The following is a 17,500-nucleotide window of genomic DNA, read 5'->3' as shown; positions in this document are numbered from 1 at the left end:
GTATCAACTGTCACCAGCTCTCTCTCTCTCGATTCCGTGCTACTCTCCTTCTTCCTACTTAGTCATGCAGGATGTTGCAACTCTTCTGGCACACAATCCATCCACCTCCTTGCTGGACACCCTCGCTTCCTCTTGCCTTCTTCCTATCTACCCCAAATCATCTTCACCAGATTGTCTACTCTTTTCTGCACATGTGCCCGAACCACCATAATCTGTTCTCTTTGACCTTCCCTACAATTGGAGTTGCTTTGGCTAATGTTCTGATGTTCTAATTTCTTCATCTGTCCCACAGTGAAGATCCTACCACTTGTCGCACACCATCTCCATCACATCTAGCTTGCTCAATGTCTCTTCCTTTACTGCCAGGTTTCTGTACCATGCAGTAGCATTGTTATTATCACTGTTTTGCACACATTACTTTTCAGCTGCTTTGGCATTCTGCTGTCATACACTACCCCTGACGCACTGTACTAGTTGACTAAAGCCCCTCTGATTCTACTTTTGACCTCATCATTCAGACTTCTCTTCTCCTCAACCATCCCTCCCAGATACCTGAAGCTGTTAACCTGTTCCACTATTTTCCCATGTATCTCAGTCCTCAACTTCTTCTGATTTCCTCCATTTGCTACCATTACAATTGTTTTATATGTACTCAGTTTTACCTCATGTGCCTTCAGTTTTGCATTTCATTCCCCTGCCCTTTCCTGAAGTTCTTGCATAGAGTCCGTCTGCAATGCTGCATCATCTGCATACAGCGACTTTTTTTTTAAATGTCCCCTCCAACTTGTTTGCTAATGTAGTCCATCATAAGTATGAACAGCAGTGGGCTCACAGCTGAAGTCTGATGTACAACCACTCCCACTACGGAAACTCTCTCTGAGACCAATCACTGTTCATACTCGAGTTATTAGGTCTTTATAAATAGCTTGCACTAATTCTACCAAACGTTTATTGGACTTCAAACTACCACAGGAATGCCCAAAAATCAGATTTCTTGTGACCTCGTTTTATGCTTTCTCCTTTTCCCATCTGTAATTTCTTCTCAACTCTCTGCCTCACTGCAAACATATGGTCAGTTGTGCTGCATACGGATCTAAATCTGAAGTGCTTATCCGCCATCTTACTTTCTACAACTCTGTACATTTGTTTTTCAGTCACCCTCTCCAAAACTTTCATGCCATGCAATAGGAGTTTGATACCTCTGTACTGCCCCCACAGCTACGGAGTCCCCTTTGTTCTAGGATACTGACAATAGTAGGCTTATTCTCCAGTCATCTGGGATTCAACCTTTCTCTGTAATGCTTTGAGTACTTTGAGAAGACATTTCTTCCTTAACATACCAAACATCTATCTTCATCATATCTGCTGTGACGTCAACTGCCCTTTCTGCTTTCCCTAACTTCATTTCTTCTAGGGTGGGATCGTCTTCTCTCACTGTAGGCCGTGTCTGGGACAGTACAGCTTCTATGATGTTTTCTTCATTCAGAAGCTGCTGGAAGTACTCCTTCCATCAGCCTTTGATATCCTGTGGACTGGTGAGCAGGTTGTTACTGGCATCCCTTACAAAGGGCATCTTATTATCTCCTTTATCTTTCTGTCTTTAACTTGCAACCAGATAGAGTTTCTTTGTGCCATCTACTGTTTCACTTTCCAGAAGCTGGTAGAGTGCCTCAAATACCTTTTTTTTTTGCTACTGCAACTCCTCTCTTCGCCTCTTTGTTAGAAAAAACCTAAAGGCTAAGAAGGAAGACTGGTTGGCTATCTCCCACTTTTTCCTGCATGCCTTCTTATAACGACTTCCGGGACGTCTGCATTCCACTACCAGCTTTCTTCTTGTACCTTATTTCAATACCTGGCTTGGATGCATATCTGTTCTGCAGTCCTCACACATACTGCTTTAAGGCAATGCCATTCTTCTTCAACTCCACTTATTTCTTCTTTTTCTTCCTGAGGTTCTAGAGTAATTCCTTGAACTCTTGTGCTTTCTCTCCAGTCAGCTATCAGGTCTTCAGCACGGTCTCTGCTGACCTCAGAGCCTTCACTGATCACTGCTTGCTGCTGCCTGTGGCAACCAGTGGTTTATGCTATGGGCCAACTGTTTCACTTGGCATAACTTTGTAATTACCGATTCTACTCCAGTGTCCTTTATTTACTAGGAGGAAATCTATCTACCCGAGATGCAGGTTAGCTACACTTGTATGCGATTCTTCTGACCATCTCTCCTGCTACACCATTTCTTGGTGACCATTAAGCCATTAATCCAACCAAAGTGCAGAATGACCTCTCCTTCTTCAATCCTGTTGCCCCACCCATGTGGATCCAAGATGTCTTCATATCCTGTTTTATGTGCATTAACGTAACATATTGCTGATGACCAATTCATGTAGTCCTGCTTTATCTAGTAGGTTTGGCAATTGCTGCTTGAATGCACTCTTTTGCTCAATACCACAAACCTGTTGTGGGGCGTAGGTTGAGATAATGAAGACTGCCCTGTCCTTAACACTGGATTGCCATGACTCTGTCACTAATTCTGTAGACATCGCTTACGGTCTTCTGAAGAGTCTCCCTTAACACCACTCCCACACCATTTCTAGTCTGTCCTTCCCCTGAATAGTAGACTCTGGATCCTTTGCCGCACTGCCTTCCCATCTTGTCTCCTGTACACAGGATGCAAAGCCTCCTCCTTACCAGCATGTCATCGACTTCCGAACTGCATCATGTCAGTGAACATACACTGAACGTAGCCATTCTTAGTTCATGTTGGGCATGTTGATTAGTTTTATGTCCAGATTTTCACTCAACAGAGAAATCCCAGCTGGGCAACTGGACACCATCCAGTCTTCACCTATTGGGATTTTACTCTTACAATAAACTGTAGTACCCACTACAAATGCATAACTTATCACAAGAACATGTCAAAGTGTCAAGAAACCCATTTAGTTGAAATGGTCAATATGCCCACTCTGCTATTAATGGTATTTCATAATTCTCTTAATAAGCAAACAGTCATTCATTCATTTATATATTTATCCATTTTTCTGTCTAGGTTAATCCAACAGAGCAGATCCCATAAATAATGGAGATCTGATAAGAAAAACATAGTGGAATTTACAATGTTGCACACTAAGCAAGAAGGTACAATTATTAAAAGGATAGAAACATAATAGCACATACTACACAAATACGTTAGTGTACAAACACATTAGATCATACACATTGCATGTGTTAGTTGCTGTAACAACACATTAAATTATTAAAGTCCCAAACAGATGAATAACAAACATCAAGCACTGTTAGGTTTAGATATAAAATTACCAGCAGTGATAACAGTTGGAGCACTGAAATGCTACACAGCATTTGTCTAGACAAACACCAATCACTAGTGTTACCACAATATGCACCGTGTCTAATACACTCAGTTGTAGATTAACATTTTATGATTTTTTTTTGAGGGTGGGGTTGAGAACAAACATGTCTCACACTTGCTGACACCTGTCACACTGTGACAGGATCTAAAGTGCGACTCCTCTAGGCTGTTTCGCCAAGCTGAAACTATGATAAGCAACCGGATTCTACTATGGTTTTGTGCTTCCCTAGTCTTGGTTATTTGTTGGGTCTGTCAAGTACTATCAATACTTGCTAAATCTTACAGAGGCGTTTAAAACTGCATCCATATGTTAAAAAGGCTACTACTAAGCCTGCAAGACAGAAATAATTATGTGGCTGTTCTCCTGGTCTGCTCATTTGCTCTCTGAACAGATACCAAATTAGAGGGCATTAGTATAGAGCCTTTCTTTGCAAAAAAAAAAAAAATACACAAATCTAGAAACTATGGTACAGCTTTACAGCTTGCAGAAAATATTTTAAAAAGTATACCTCATTAATTTTAATTTGCCTCAGTTCTTCTTCAGCAGCAGTCAATGGAAGGGGAGCAGCTTCCATTGTAAGGTGCTTTTTGTATCCACTTAGGCTGACATCCTCCTGAAGGAAATAACGGACTTTTAATAACAATGCTTACAATGAAATGCAAATACAGTGACACGTGCGATAAAACAACTGTAAGAATATGGCACAGCTTTTGAAATATATGTTAAATTCAACTTTTTGCACCAAGGAATGCATCTGTAGAACTATCATAACAGTATTCCAAGAGATATCAAAAACATAAGTAATAATGCAAAAAACAAGTGCACGACATTACACAAAGCTGGCTCTGAACTGTGCTTCTGGGCATTTTTTAGCAGACTGTGCATGTGGCTTCATGCCCTGAGTAACAGAAGCTAAGGCTCGCAGAAAGGGGTCTTCTTTTAAAAGAAAAGATGGTGGCACTACTTATGCTGATGATACAGAAGTTAGGTGTCATAGCCAGTCACACAATATATTGAAGGATTTAGTGCACAACAGCAAGTCAAATGGCATCAGAAATAGTCAGTCTAGGGATGTAAAAGTACAGTTTTGTACCTACCATAAATGTAGATGTTCGAGTGCTAATACAGCTGCAGTCATAACAGATGGGTTTTCCTGCCGTCAGGCGGGTCCTCGGTCGGCCGAATTCCAAAGTCTAGGTCCGGCGTCGGTTGTCGTCGCTTCTTCCCTGACGTCAGTGCGACAGGGGTATAAAAGAACCAGCCGACGCCATTTTCCTCAGTTTTTCTTGCCCCAGATGTCAGGTGCCCCCAGAAGGAAGGCAATACATAAATTTATGTAAAAATGCAATGCAATATAATCAAAAAACAGTAGTTGCAAGCAAATACACCATAAATGAATATCCCAGTCAGGTTGTATGTGGAGGTGTTGGCCATTAGGCCTGTCCCAAGAGGGGAAGGAGGGAGGGAAACCTGGACTGCAGCTGTATTAGTACTCAAACATCTATATTTATGGTAGGTACAAAACTGTACTATGTTCATCGTGCATACAGCTGCAGTCATAACAGATGGGTAGAATCCCAAAGCTAAGAAAGGGGTGGTAGGCACTAGGTGGAACTAGGAGGAGCCAGGATGCCCTGCAAGACTGCAGTGGCAAAGCCTGCTCTAGATTTGGAGTATAATGGTAGGTGATAGTGCCTGGAGAAGGTATGCACAGAACTCCAAGTGGCTGCTTCCAAAATATCTTTGGTAGGAACCCCCCTGAGGAAAGCTGCAGAGGTAGCTGTGGCCCTTGTGGAGTGAGATCTGATGCCTGCAGGTACAGTTTTACCATGAAAAGAGTAACAAAAGCGTATGCAGGGGGCTATCCATTTTGAGATTGTCTGTTTGGAAATTGGCTTCCCTTGAGCTCCTGTAGCATAGGACACAAAGAGTTGCTCTGATTTTCTGAAAGGCTTTGTTCTGTCCAAATAATAACGCAGTTGTCTGTGGATGTCCAAGGAATGTAGTAGTCTCTCCCCTTTGTTTTGAGGATTAGGGTAAAAGGTAGGTAAGTGGATAGCCTAATTCAAAGCTACCCTGGATACCACCTTTGGCATAAAGGACGTATTGGTTCGTAAGGAAACTCTGTCCTGATGGAAAATGATGAAAGGCTGCACAGCCATGAGGGCTTGTAGTTCCGATACCCTGCGAGCTGAGGTGATAGCCAGAAGGAAGGCTGTTTTCCAGGACAAATATTGCAGTTCTGTTGAGGCAGCTGGCTCAAAAGGAGGCAAGGTCAGTTTTTCTAGAATTAAATTGAGGTCCCAAGCAGGTACTGGTTGTTTCCTTGGGGGTTTTATATTCTTAGCCCCTCTGAGGAACTGTCTTAAGAGGGGGTGAGAGAATAAAGGAGGATCAGTGTTGTATTCTGCAGAAATGGCTGAGGCATGGAATTTGATGGAGGAGAATGAAAGTCCACTGCTTAGCATCTCAGCTAGATACTGTAATATTTGAGGTAAATTCAGTATTCCAGGATTCTGACCCTTTTTCTCATTCCAGGCACAAAACCGTTTCCATTTTGCGGAGTAAGATTTTCTAGTAGAAGGCCTTCTGGCCTCCAAAATGACATCCTGCACCTCCTTGGAGAGTAGGGTCTGTTGTGAAGTTAAGGAATCTTCCATGCGGCCAGATTGAGTGTTTTCAGCTGACTGTGAAGAGTTTTGAAGCTGTGCCGAGTCAGAAGAAGAGGCATTAGAGGCAGGATCCATGGTGGGGAATGCGTCAGGCTCCTCAGGAGTGGGTACCAGTGTTGTCTTGGCCAGTCTGGAGCAATGAGAATCAACTTTGGTCTGTCTGCTCTGGTTTTTAATAGAGCTTTGGGCAGCAGAGGAAGAGGTGGAAAGGCATAAACTGTCATTGTTGTCCAACTGAAAGAGAGTGCGTCCACTCTCCAGGCCTGTGGATGAAAGGTCCTTGAGCAGAATTTTGCCAATTGGTGATTTTTGTGGGAGGCAAACAGATCTATGTCTGGCCTTCCCCATGCTTGAATTATCTCTGTAAAAACTTGAGGATGCAACTTCCATTCGTGTGGATCTGTCATATTTCTGCTTAGGTTGTCTGCCAGCGTGTTTTCCTTGCCTGGCAAGTACTGTGCTTGAAGTTCGATTTGTAATTCCAGAGCCATGTTCCAAAGAGACATGGCCAGCCTGCATAGGGGGTATGAATGGGTTCCTCCCTGTTTGTTTATGTACCACATTACTGTGGTGTTGTCTATCCTTATCAATAGCTGACCTGGATGCAGAAGGTTTTTGAAAGCTATAATAGCATTTATTACTGCTAGCATTTCCTTTTGATTGACGTGTAGGTGCTTTTCTTTTTGGGACCATTTGCCCTGAATGCACCGATCTGTCATGTGCGACCCCCAGGCGTAGTCCGAGGCGTCTGTTGTGATGACTTGATTTGCTTGAGGCTTGCAGAATGGGAGACCTGTGTTTCTTTGGCATGCTTGAGCCCACCACAGAAATTCCTTTTGAAGACATGGAATCAGTGGTATTATTGTTTCCAAACTGTGGCTGTGTTGAGACCATAGGTTTTTCAGGTAACATTGAAGTTTCCTCATATGCAGCTTTGCACATGGGATTAGTAGGATGCAAGATGCCACGAATCCCAGAGCCTGCAGGATTTTCCTTGCAGTCAGCCTGGTGAAATTTGCTAGTTTTCTGAAGTATTGAGTTAGTTGCCCCTGTTTCTCTGGTGTGAGGTAGGCCATCTGGGTGTTTGTGTCCAAGTTGGCACTCAGGAAAATTATTGTTTGAGAGGGTATTAGCCTTGATTTCTTTTTGTTTATTGTGTATCCCAGAGAATTCAACAACATTATTACAAAAGCCAGACGTTTCAGAAGTATGTGCTTGCTGTCCGCTTGGATCAGGCAGTCGTCCAAATATGGGTATATTTGTATCCCTTGAAGTCTGCAGTAGGCAATTACTGATGCCAGGCATTTCGTGAATACTCTGAGCGCAGTAGATAAGCCAAAGGGCAAAGCAGAGAATTGATAATGGGTTGAACCTGCAAGAAATCTGAGGTATCTTCTGCAATCTTGTCTGATTGGGACATGCAGGTATGCCTCCTTGAGGCCCAATGTTACCAGCCAAGACTCCTTGCCCAGCATGGGAAGAAGCTGCTCCAATGTGAGCATCTTGAATTTTGGCACGAGTAAAAATGTGTTTAGGATGGATAGGTCCAAAATAGGTCTCCAATCTTTTCCCTTCCTTGGCACCAGGAATAGTCTGGAGTAAAAACCTTGACCTTGTTCTTGTGTAGGTACCTCTTGAATAGCTTTCATGTCCATGAGATCTGAAATTTGTTTTTGTGCCTCTGCCCTTTGATTGTGTGGCAGGTTTGGCATGCCTCTCATTTTTGGAAGGGTGTGAAAATGGAATCTGTAGCCTCTGTCTATAATGTCCAGGATCCATTTGTCTTTTGTGACAATATGCCAATTTTTCGAAAATAATGCCAGTTTTCCACCTAAGGTGCTGCCATTTGAGCCTTGCTTGGCATGCAAAGGTGAAAGTCATTGGGTCTGCTTTCTGAATGGCTGTGAACTATCCTCACCACCTCTTAGTGTAGGTGCCTGCCATTGTCTGCCTCTAAACGATCCTTGAGATTGCCCTCTGCCCCTTGGGTGCCTGTATTTACCTCTTTGTGGTCTGTCCGTAGCTGGAAAGGACCAATTTTTGGAAGGCCAATTTCTACTGAAACGTGGAGGTTGTACCTGTAGGAAATCTTTCACTGTTTGCATTGATTTAGCCTTTTCCTCCATTTTCTTTAATACCTCCTCAGCTTCAACACCAAATAATACATCTTTTTGCAGAGGGGCATCTAGTAATTTAGCTTTGACATGATCTGGTAAGGTTTGCTCTTTCAGCCAGGCATGTCTACGTATGACTGATCCTGTAACAGCAGCTCTACATGAGGCCTCTAAAGCATCAAAACCACATTGCAAGGTATGTTTACCCACTTGTTCTGCACTATGCATCAAATCCTGCAACTCCTTCAAGTATGGTTGTTCAGGTTGTGACATTTTGCTTCTCAACTGTGATAACAGAAACTGTTGGTACTTTAACATATGGAACTGGCAGTTTAATGCTCTCATGGTTAAGGTGGCCGAGGTGTATACCTTTTTCCCCCACCTTTCTAAAGCTCTGGAATCTCTCTCTGAAGGTAATGGATTTTTAGCAGTGGAGGCCTTAATTCCCTTGGGGCCCTGTGAGATAGTTTCTGGGTCAGCTGCATGGCTTTTGTATAGGAATTGGTGTGAGTCAGGAACCCGGTAATACCGGTCAGGCTTGACTGGGACTGGAGGTAAAGAGTCTGGGTTAAGGCAGGCCTCCGAATACACATCATCTAGAATGTCTAAGACAGGAGGTATAGCCAGAGGCTTGTGCTGAGGGAGCAAGAGAAAATCCCTAAGCCTTTTCTTGGAGTCTGAGTACTCTTAGCCTTCCCATTGGAAGTGTTCCCTCAAGGTATGCAAGGTTTCCCCAAAAGAGTAATCCTCAGGGGGGGGGGGGGAAGACGGAGGGAATGGACTCCTCTGCATCAGAATCTTCAAAAGGGGAGTATGAATGTTCCTGGTCATCAGAATACTCTGAAATAATGGAGGCCTGGTCCGAGGAGGGGGATTCTTCCTCCACTCTGGGCCTTTTGTCTGGGGGGGGGGGTTGAGAACCCCTAATAACAGTAATCAAATCCTCAGCCATTTTGAGCATCTGCTTTTTAGGCATGGGGCCTTGAGAAGGGCCCTGTGGAGCTTGTCTTTTAGTATGCATGGCTGCTTTAGACTTAGTGAAAGCCTTGATGGAAAAAGAAGAGGAAGGCCTGAAGACACCTTGAGAGGTGGCAGACCTGTCTAAACTCTGAGTTTCACCGCCAAGAGTGGCTTCGGTATCGGTAGTCGGGGTGTGGGCCGAAGAGCCTGCGACCTCGGGTACAGTAGACACCGCCAATGAAGTGTCGTCGGTAGTCAGGGGCTGCGTAGGCACCTCACTGAGAACCGGACCACCTGTAGTCGGCTTTGGTGTGGTGTCGGTAGAAGCCACGGACCTCGTATTTCGGTCCTTATCTTTGCGTCTTTTACTCAAAACTGGGGTCGGAGTATCCGACGACATAATGTAATTAAATTTTTTGCCAAAATAGTGTTGGGTGAACTATGCCCGATGCTTAATGGTGCGTCTGTTGAATGTAGCACAAAAACGACAGGCTGAGACGTCGTGGTCTGGGCCTAAGCAAGGAATGCAGAGGGAATGAAAATCCTTATGTGGTATTTGCTTCCCACATGAAATGCAATTATTAACTTTGTCTGACATCGGTCTGAGGCAAGAAAAGTTTCCCCAACGGGGTACTTAGCTTTCAAGAAGACTTCGGTTGCAAAATATTCGTAATCTCAGGAGCTGGCCGACTGGCACTTGCGAACTGCTTCTGCTTCGGGCACCGCGTGGCAAGAAAGACTGAAGAAAATGGCGTCGGCTGGTTCTTTTATACCCCTGTCGCACTGACGTCAGGGAAGAAGCGACGACAACCGACGCTGGACCTAGACTTTGGAATTCGGCCGACCGAGGACCCGCCCGACGGCAGGAAAACCCATCTGTTATGACTGCAGCTGTATGCACGATGAACATCCTGTTCTGCAGCATCAACAAAATGGTGTGGAGGCACATGTATATTTCACTGCTATGGAACAGACTCCTCAGCCATATAAAACAAAGTTCATCCCTGTCTATTTTCAAATGCAAGTTAGATATATGAATTGGATACAGAACGTTTACCCCAGGACTGCCCCTGTACTATTAATGGACAGAAGCAGCTTCTAAAAGCTTTATACCATGCATGGGTCCCTTCATATTATCTATGGTATGACTCTAGTTACTCTTATTAGAAGTAATATATAATTATCGACGGTGGGATGGATAAGGCCAATCTAAAACCAAATGGGATAGGTTATTTTGAACACAAGAAGAGAAACTAACTAGGTTTAAAATGGCCCACAAGGGCAGCAAGCCTAGTACTTACCTGTGAAGCTATTACAACCAAGAAACAGGAGGTTAGCATGACGAGGCTAGTAACAATGGGTAAAAGAAAAAAAAAGTGTAAAATAACCACTGAGTACACCAATGGTAAGAGCTGGGACTGCTCTAGAGGTACTCATCACCCCTTGACTGCTACCATAAAACAATGCAGATAACATTCACAACATTTAAGTCCCCCAGGCCATTATCAACTGAAGTAAAGTATGCCAGTGTAAATGATCTCTGGGGGTCTGGTAAAATGAAAATTCTAGTTACATGTAGTGTGCACTAAGTTAGATGAATCATTGAGGATACAGAAAAAAAAGTTAAAATATAATTAGGAACCTTGTCTTAATATTTCAAAATAATTATAAAGCTGTTTACATGTTAATAGCAGATGTTTGACTTAAGTTTCTTTAGACATTTGATATCATTAGATAATTAAGTGTTGATGAAATTAAAACTGCAGCTGGAACAATTTGTCTTGCACAGAAGTAACAGCTGACGGAATAACTAATACCATTATTTTTTCTAAAAAATATTCGCTGTAAAGACTTTCCTTAGAGTATGGCATACTGCTGTGCACCCTTAATGTCGCTTGCTTTCTTTTAAAATAAATGACAGACACGCACAAGGTCCAGAACGAGTTACAAAGCCTTGCACTCCTTGCTGCTGGGATAGTCTAGCATCTCTGCAGCTCTGTAAACAATAATTTGAGTTATCAGAAAATAAATAAATGGCTGGATGGAGGGGTACACAAGTCATCAGTGTTCTTAAATACTGAATGTGTCAAAAAGCTAACAGAACATAACTTACAGTCTTCTAAATTTGATCAGTGTTGAAGCTAGCCTCTGTGTAGGTAAACTCCATCAGTTCAATCCTTTCTCTGTGCACCTGAAACTCCCCAGCTTATTCCTTACTATTCTACTACCGCCAACAATGAGCAACAGGGTCTCCCCACCTCTTCTCTACTAAATTACTTAAGTCACACACAGATCATTTCTCCTCTAAATGATAGCCATATGTCCTTCTTCTAAACCTAGCCATTCCTCTCAATCTCAACCTTCTCAGTTATCATCCCATACTAGTGTTCACAAAACATATCACCTCTTTCTGTCCAATCTTTGAATGCATATACAACAGCTTAAGTTTCAGTTTATACTGCAGCCTTCTGGCTCATCAATATGTGGGAAACTGAGTTAAATTCCACTGACAGGCTCCCTTCTTTTCTGTAGCAGCCTAAACCCAACAGTGCTCTAGATGTGATTTTAGCAATGCTTTGCACATGTACAGGATCGTCAATGCAAGAAGGAGCTAATATAACATACTTTGGTAATGGCTACAGTGGAAGGACTTATGGGAAACACATGTGCTTAGCGTGGTGATCCTAAGAAGGATAGTGGAGAACAAAGGATGTAGAGATCATTAATCCCCCCAAGTTGAATATGAAATGCAGTGGCAAATGTGTAGTGGATGCTAAGCTGCGCAGTGCACACACTACACACCAAAGATACTACAGGTCATCCTTCAACAGTAAGGGTCACAAGTCTCAAACTTGGGGTTATCAGGATCATCTGGCTCTTTTATCATCCATAGTGAAAAGGTGACAGATAACGAAAGGGATAAGCCCAGAAAAGTCTCCTGCTGAGGTCAAAGTCAAAGCTGGAACAAGCATTAAGGACAACAAACTCAGGACTGTCTGCACTGTTAGTGTCAAGAAAGACTAGGTGTGCAAAATCTTACCATAACCATAGATGTCCTTCTCGTTTATATGCTGCAGTATTCATAATATGAGAGAGTCCACCTCCACCTGACTCGTATATCCAGCCAGTATACCAAAGTCTAAATGCTACAGTATGGTACTTGCAACGCCACACACCAGTTAGCGTATGTTGGTCATAAAGAGACGTCTGGTATAAAGCAGACGTCAGCACGTCACTACCTCAGAAACTGGGCTAGCCCCCACATGTATAATGCCAGTCTGCAAAGGATACAGGACTTCACCCCCCCCCCACTTGCTGATGTACCAGAGAACTGTGGTATTGTCTGTGAACCACCTTAGGACCCCTGGTGAAATCCTGGGCTTGAAAATTTTGAGGGCAAAGATCAATGCTCTCATTTCCTTTATGTTAATGTGCTCCTTTGCCTGAAGTGGGACTACACATCCCTGACCTTCCAGTGTTCCAAAGTTGCACCTCAGCCTGTGTCTGATGCATCCATGTATAGATCCTGGGTGAGGGGAAGAGGCTGAAGGGGCAGACCTGGACTTCTGGAGACCTGGAGAATCCACCACTTTAACTTCTTTATCAAACAAAGTAGGATGGGCACAACAAATTCCAGAGGTTGAGAGTGTTGTTTCCAAAGTGTTCTAAGGAACCACTGAAATTTCCTCGTATGCAGTCTGGCAAAAGGAAGCATTGGAATAGTTGAAGCCATGAACCCCAGGAGGTGCAGGAGCTCCCTGGTGGTTGGAGATTTTAGAGGTAGCAGGTCCTGGAAGTAGAAGGTAAGGGAAAGGATCTTTTCTGAGGGTAAGCATGCTACCATTCTGCTTGTTAGAAACTTGTACCCCAGGAAGACATGATCTTGGGAAGACTTTTGAAGGTTGATTGTAAATCGTAGCCTTTTCAGAAGGGACATTGTGCAGGAAAGATTCTCCAGAAGGGTGTCTGCAGATGGAGCCAGGAGAAGCAGGTCATCTAAATATGGAAATATGTGCATGCCCTGTAGCCTGCAGTAGGCTATGACAGGGGCTGAACATTATGTGAATACCCTCGGTGCTGCAGATAGACCAAAGGGCAAAGCACAGAACTGAAAATGAAAAGAAGCAACAGAAAACTGATAAAATCTCCTGAACCGTTGGTGAATGGGGATGTGAAGATAGGCATCTTTTATGTCCAATGACAGCATGAACGCCTGGTGAAGGACAAGTGGGAGAAGAGTAGGTAGAGTCAGTATGCGAAAGGTGGGGACATTCAGAAAGGTGTTTAAATGGCAAAGGTCCAGAATGGGCCTCCAAGGGCCATCCCTTCTTGGGACCAGAAACATCCAGGAGTAAAATCTTTTTCCCCTTTGACATGGTGGTACCTTCTGGATAATGCCCTGAGAAAGAAAAGAGGACAGGAGAGGACTAGTGGGAAGAATTCCAATTGGTCTTGTGGAGGTTGTGGGATGCCCTTGAAAGAAGGAGGGGTTTCCAGTACCACGAAATAGCCCTGACTGATGACAGAAGGGACCCAAGAGTTCTGGGTTATCTTTTCCAAGCTGGAAGGGAAAGAGAGAGGTGAAGAGAAGGGGGGGGGGTAGATGGATCTGGAGTGATGGTAGTCACAGACTACCAGGTTTGACCCGAAAAGGCTGTTTCTGAGAAGGTGTGAAAGAAGCAGATGTAGAGGGAACCTGTCTCCTTGAATCCCTCTTACCTTTGGCTGAGAGACATTTAGTTCGCTTTCTTACAAAGGTGGATCTGCCTGGGTAGTTGCTCTGGAAGCGGGAACAGGAGACAAAAAAATGCGTTTTAAATCCTGGAGTTTCTTTCCCTTCTCCTGAAGAGTTTTAAAAAGCTCTGCAGCTGCACTGCCAAATAGGGCTTTGTTACCCAGAGGGGCATCCATGAGCTTAGCTTTGATATCATCTGGTAAAGGCTGTAATCTAAGCCAAGAATACCTCCTCAGGAACAACCCAGTAGCTACAGGCCTGGCTGAGGCCTCCACAGCATCATAACTGCATTTGACAGAGTGCCTGGTGACCTGCAAGAAGGAATTAAGAATGGTTGAGAGCTTGGCTTTGGTGGGTGAATCCGGGAACTCTGATAGGAGTTTAACTGCATCTGCTAGAAGAGCCAGGGAATATTTGGCTAAGTGCGTCTGATAACTAATTGCCCTGAAGGCCAAGGTTGCAGACATACACACTTTTTCCCCAGTCTCCTCATGATCTAGCTCTCCTTATCAGAGGGCAGCAAGCCTAGTACTTACCTGTGAAGCTATTACGACCAAGAAACAGGAGGTTAGCATGACGAGGCTAGTAACAATGGGTAAAAGAAAAAAAGTGTAAAATAACCACTGAGTACACCAATGGTAACAGCTGGGACTGCTCTAGAGGTACTCATCACCCCTTGACTGCTACCATAAAACAATGCAGAGGGGAGCAGAGAAGTGGAAGGTAAAAGCTTAGAAGCTTTATCTGCGGTCACTGAAATAGTAGCTGGATCAGCAGAGGGTGCCTTAAAAAGGAATTTGGCATCTTTGGGCACCATGTAAAATCTGTCTGGGCATTTGAGGGCTGGAGGCTAGGAATCTGGGCACTTGAAAGCTGCAGGGAAGGCTGTGGAGGGTTTTTGGAACAAAGGCCTTTCAGACAGCGCAGGAGGTGTGATTGTGATCTGGGCCGAGACAAAACAAGCAAAGCTGGTGGGAGTCTTTATGTGAAATCTGCCTTCCACACTGAGACTTGCCCTTCCTAGCTGACATGTACTCACTGCAAAAAACAACACAGCAGACAAATGGAATAAAGAAAACCCCCCATTGGGGTACTTATCTGAAGCACAAACATGACTTCTCCAGTGAGTGATGACTGAAGCTGGAAATTGGACAGGTGGCAGAAAAGTTCTGCCGTAGGTATGTGCTGACATACGCTTTATACTAGACATCTCTTTATGAGCAATGTACGCTAACTGATGTGTGGCATCGCGCATACCCTACAGCAGCATTTAGACTTTGGTATACTGGCCGGACGTACGAGTCAGCCAGAGGTAGACTCCCTCATGTTATGAATACTGCAGCATATGAATAGAAGGACATCACCAGTGATGCCATACCTGAGGCTCAGGGTGCCAGCAGTTGCTGCTGAGGTCAATGTTAGTCAAGGCTGATACTGACATGAAAGACATCTGCTCTAAGCCCAACACGAACAACTAGAATTCCAACAATGAGACCAAAACACCCATTGACCCTGGGATTGATGTCCAGACCTTGAACCTGAAAGCTGGAAAGACTACCCTTCCAACATTAACAGCCCCTGGAACACTGGTGCCAAAAACATTGCCTAACTAATTGATCTTGAACCCCAGGATAAAGAAACATCTGATAAACAGCATGTGTGTCCAAGCTGTTGACACCAGCAGCACAGTCTATGAAGGTGGAGTTGATTCCTAATGGCTGAGGACCTGACATCAAGACTGCATTCTAAGCATTTTCATTGCTGACAACGGCACCTGCTGGTTTGAGCTCAGTCTCACCAAGACTGCTACCTGAACATAGGCCTATTTATAAGGAGAATCAGAATATTCTTGTGAAAAAAATGAGGCAAAGAAGAAATATCTGTGTCTGCCTTAGTACCAGAGGAGTAAGAAGGAGGCCTCCATCACCTTTTCATTGGCTTGACTCAATAACAGGAAAGGAACCACTCCTGAAGAATCTTGCAGAAACTGTATGGAGGTTGCAGGAAAATCTGCATACCTGCCTAGAATCAGAACTATATAATAAGTATAACTGGACTGTTATTTATCAGCCAAAATGTTCATAAGAATTTGAAACATATTGGAAGGCAAATAAGTAGAAGTCAATGTCTTCTCTTAGATTTTTAGCACTAGGACCCAGGGTGCAACACTTGGCTTTTTCAGGTTTTTCACCTCTGCCTGCTGTAAGTTTCCTTCTGTTGTCTATATCTTTAGACCTACAATCATCTCTAGAATGCAGAGGCTTGGTCCTAAACACACAGAATGGGTCAATCCCAAGGTAAAAGCCTTGTCATGAATTTCTGCACAGCCACCTTTAAAACTATACAACAAAAACCTGTTTTCCCTTTCCTTAACAGTTGGAGTAAATGATACATACACATAACATTCAACTGTGAAATGTTTTTTTTACCGAAGTAAAATACATATGAAATCTACCTTGTGGTGGAACTTATGCCTGCATTTACACTGATTCAGGAGTTCTACTGTCAAAAGTCACGAAACCTGACAATAACAGCCAAACAATTCCCAGCTATAATAGTGAACAATAAAAACAGCAACTAACATGCAAAACTGCAGGGGTGACATAATGGAGCAGAGAGAAAACAAAATTGCCAGAAAGGGCAAAATTGGATTGCTCTGACCTTTAAAGCAGATCAAACTTAAAAACAGAAACAAATAACCAACTATAACTTAGGAAATCAGATTTTCTTTCCTTTTGAAAATGTTATTTTTAACAAACCAAACCACAGCCGGGGCCGTTTTTCTGGGATTAGTTTGCCAGCAGCAAAACGATCAGCAGATAATTTAGAGCAAATGCTGAGAATCTTATCACGATGGAAGATGCAATGACCATTTGGTGGAATCTACTGATGCCACATCAGCTTCGGACATCTCCACTCCGATATTACATCACAGCAATGCATTGCACAGTTTCTCCCTCCTACCTACATAACTAAATATAAGCAGGATCATCACCTATTCCGAATTTAATCTATTCTGACTACAGCTGAACATATCCACAAGGCTACTCAGGAGGGACACTGTCCATAAATCTCTCTGACAGTGAATCATCTAGTAATGAAAAGATAGATTTTAGTAAATGAGAAATAATCAAGAGCTATAAAAATGGAAGGGCATCTTAGGTCATCTAGTTACAAATAATAATCCATGTCCATCTGGGAGGGGAACCATTTGCACTGGGTTGGAATCCTTAAGCGGAAAAGGCAGAATGAACAACCTTGTGGTTGGAGTGTGGGGCATCATTATACAATACGACGGTTACCCTTCATTCAGTAATTGCAAGGGAGTTCGCAGCTGCATGCAGGAAGGGCTAGTGGCTGTCACAGTGATGTGGGCTGTGTGCCCACGTATCCAAGACAGAGATTAGAATGTACAGAAACCTGTTTGTAACTGAGTTGCCAATGACGAGCATTCCCTATGGCTTCCTAAATGACAGCCCTCTCTGGACAGCTGTCACATTCCTAGTTCTGGAGAGGTTCCACACCACATGGGAATTAATGGTCTCAAATCCAATTGGAGCATGTTTTATGGTCAGAAAGCGAGAGTGCAAAAAAGGACCCAGAAAAAAATTCTATGTGCAGGTCTAGCTTGACAGACTGCCACACATGCAT

General features: G+C 43.5%; 1 protein-coding gene across 2 annotated transcripts in view; it reads right to left on the bottom strand.

Annotated features, from left to right (window-relative positions):
- TWF1 (twinfilin actin binding protein 1) overlaps positions 1 to 17,500 on the bottom strand; it is a 473,821-nt gene that overhangs the window by 290,809 nt on the left and 165,512 nt on the right. For both annotated transcript variants that reach the window (XM_044087409.1, XM_044087410.1), the window contains exon 5: positions 3,877 to 3,981. In XM_044087409.1, coding sequence (XP_043943344.1) covers positions 3,877 to 3,981 — 105 coding nt within the window. The remainder of the gene's footprint in view (positions 1 to 3,876; positions 3,982 to 17,500) is intronic.

This window comes from Protopterus annectens, chromosome 11.part0 (genome assembly GCF_019279795.1).
Source record: "Protopterus annectens isolate FY-2018-M chromosome 11.part0, PAN1.0, whole genome shotgun sequence".
NCBI lineage: Eukaryota > Metazoa > Chordata > Ceratodontiformes > Protopteridae > Protopterus > Protopterus annectens.
This window is presented reverse-complemented; position numbering and strand designations above follow the sequence as displayed.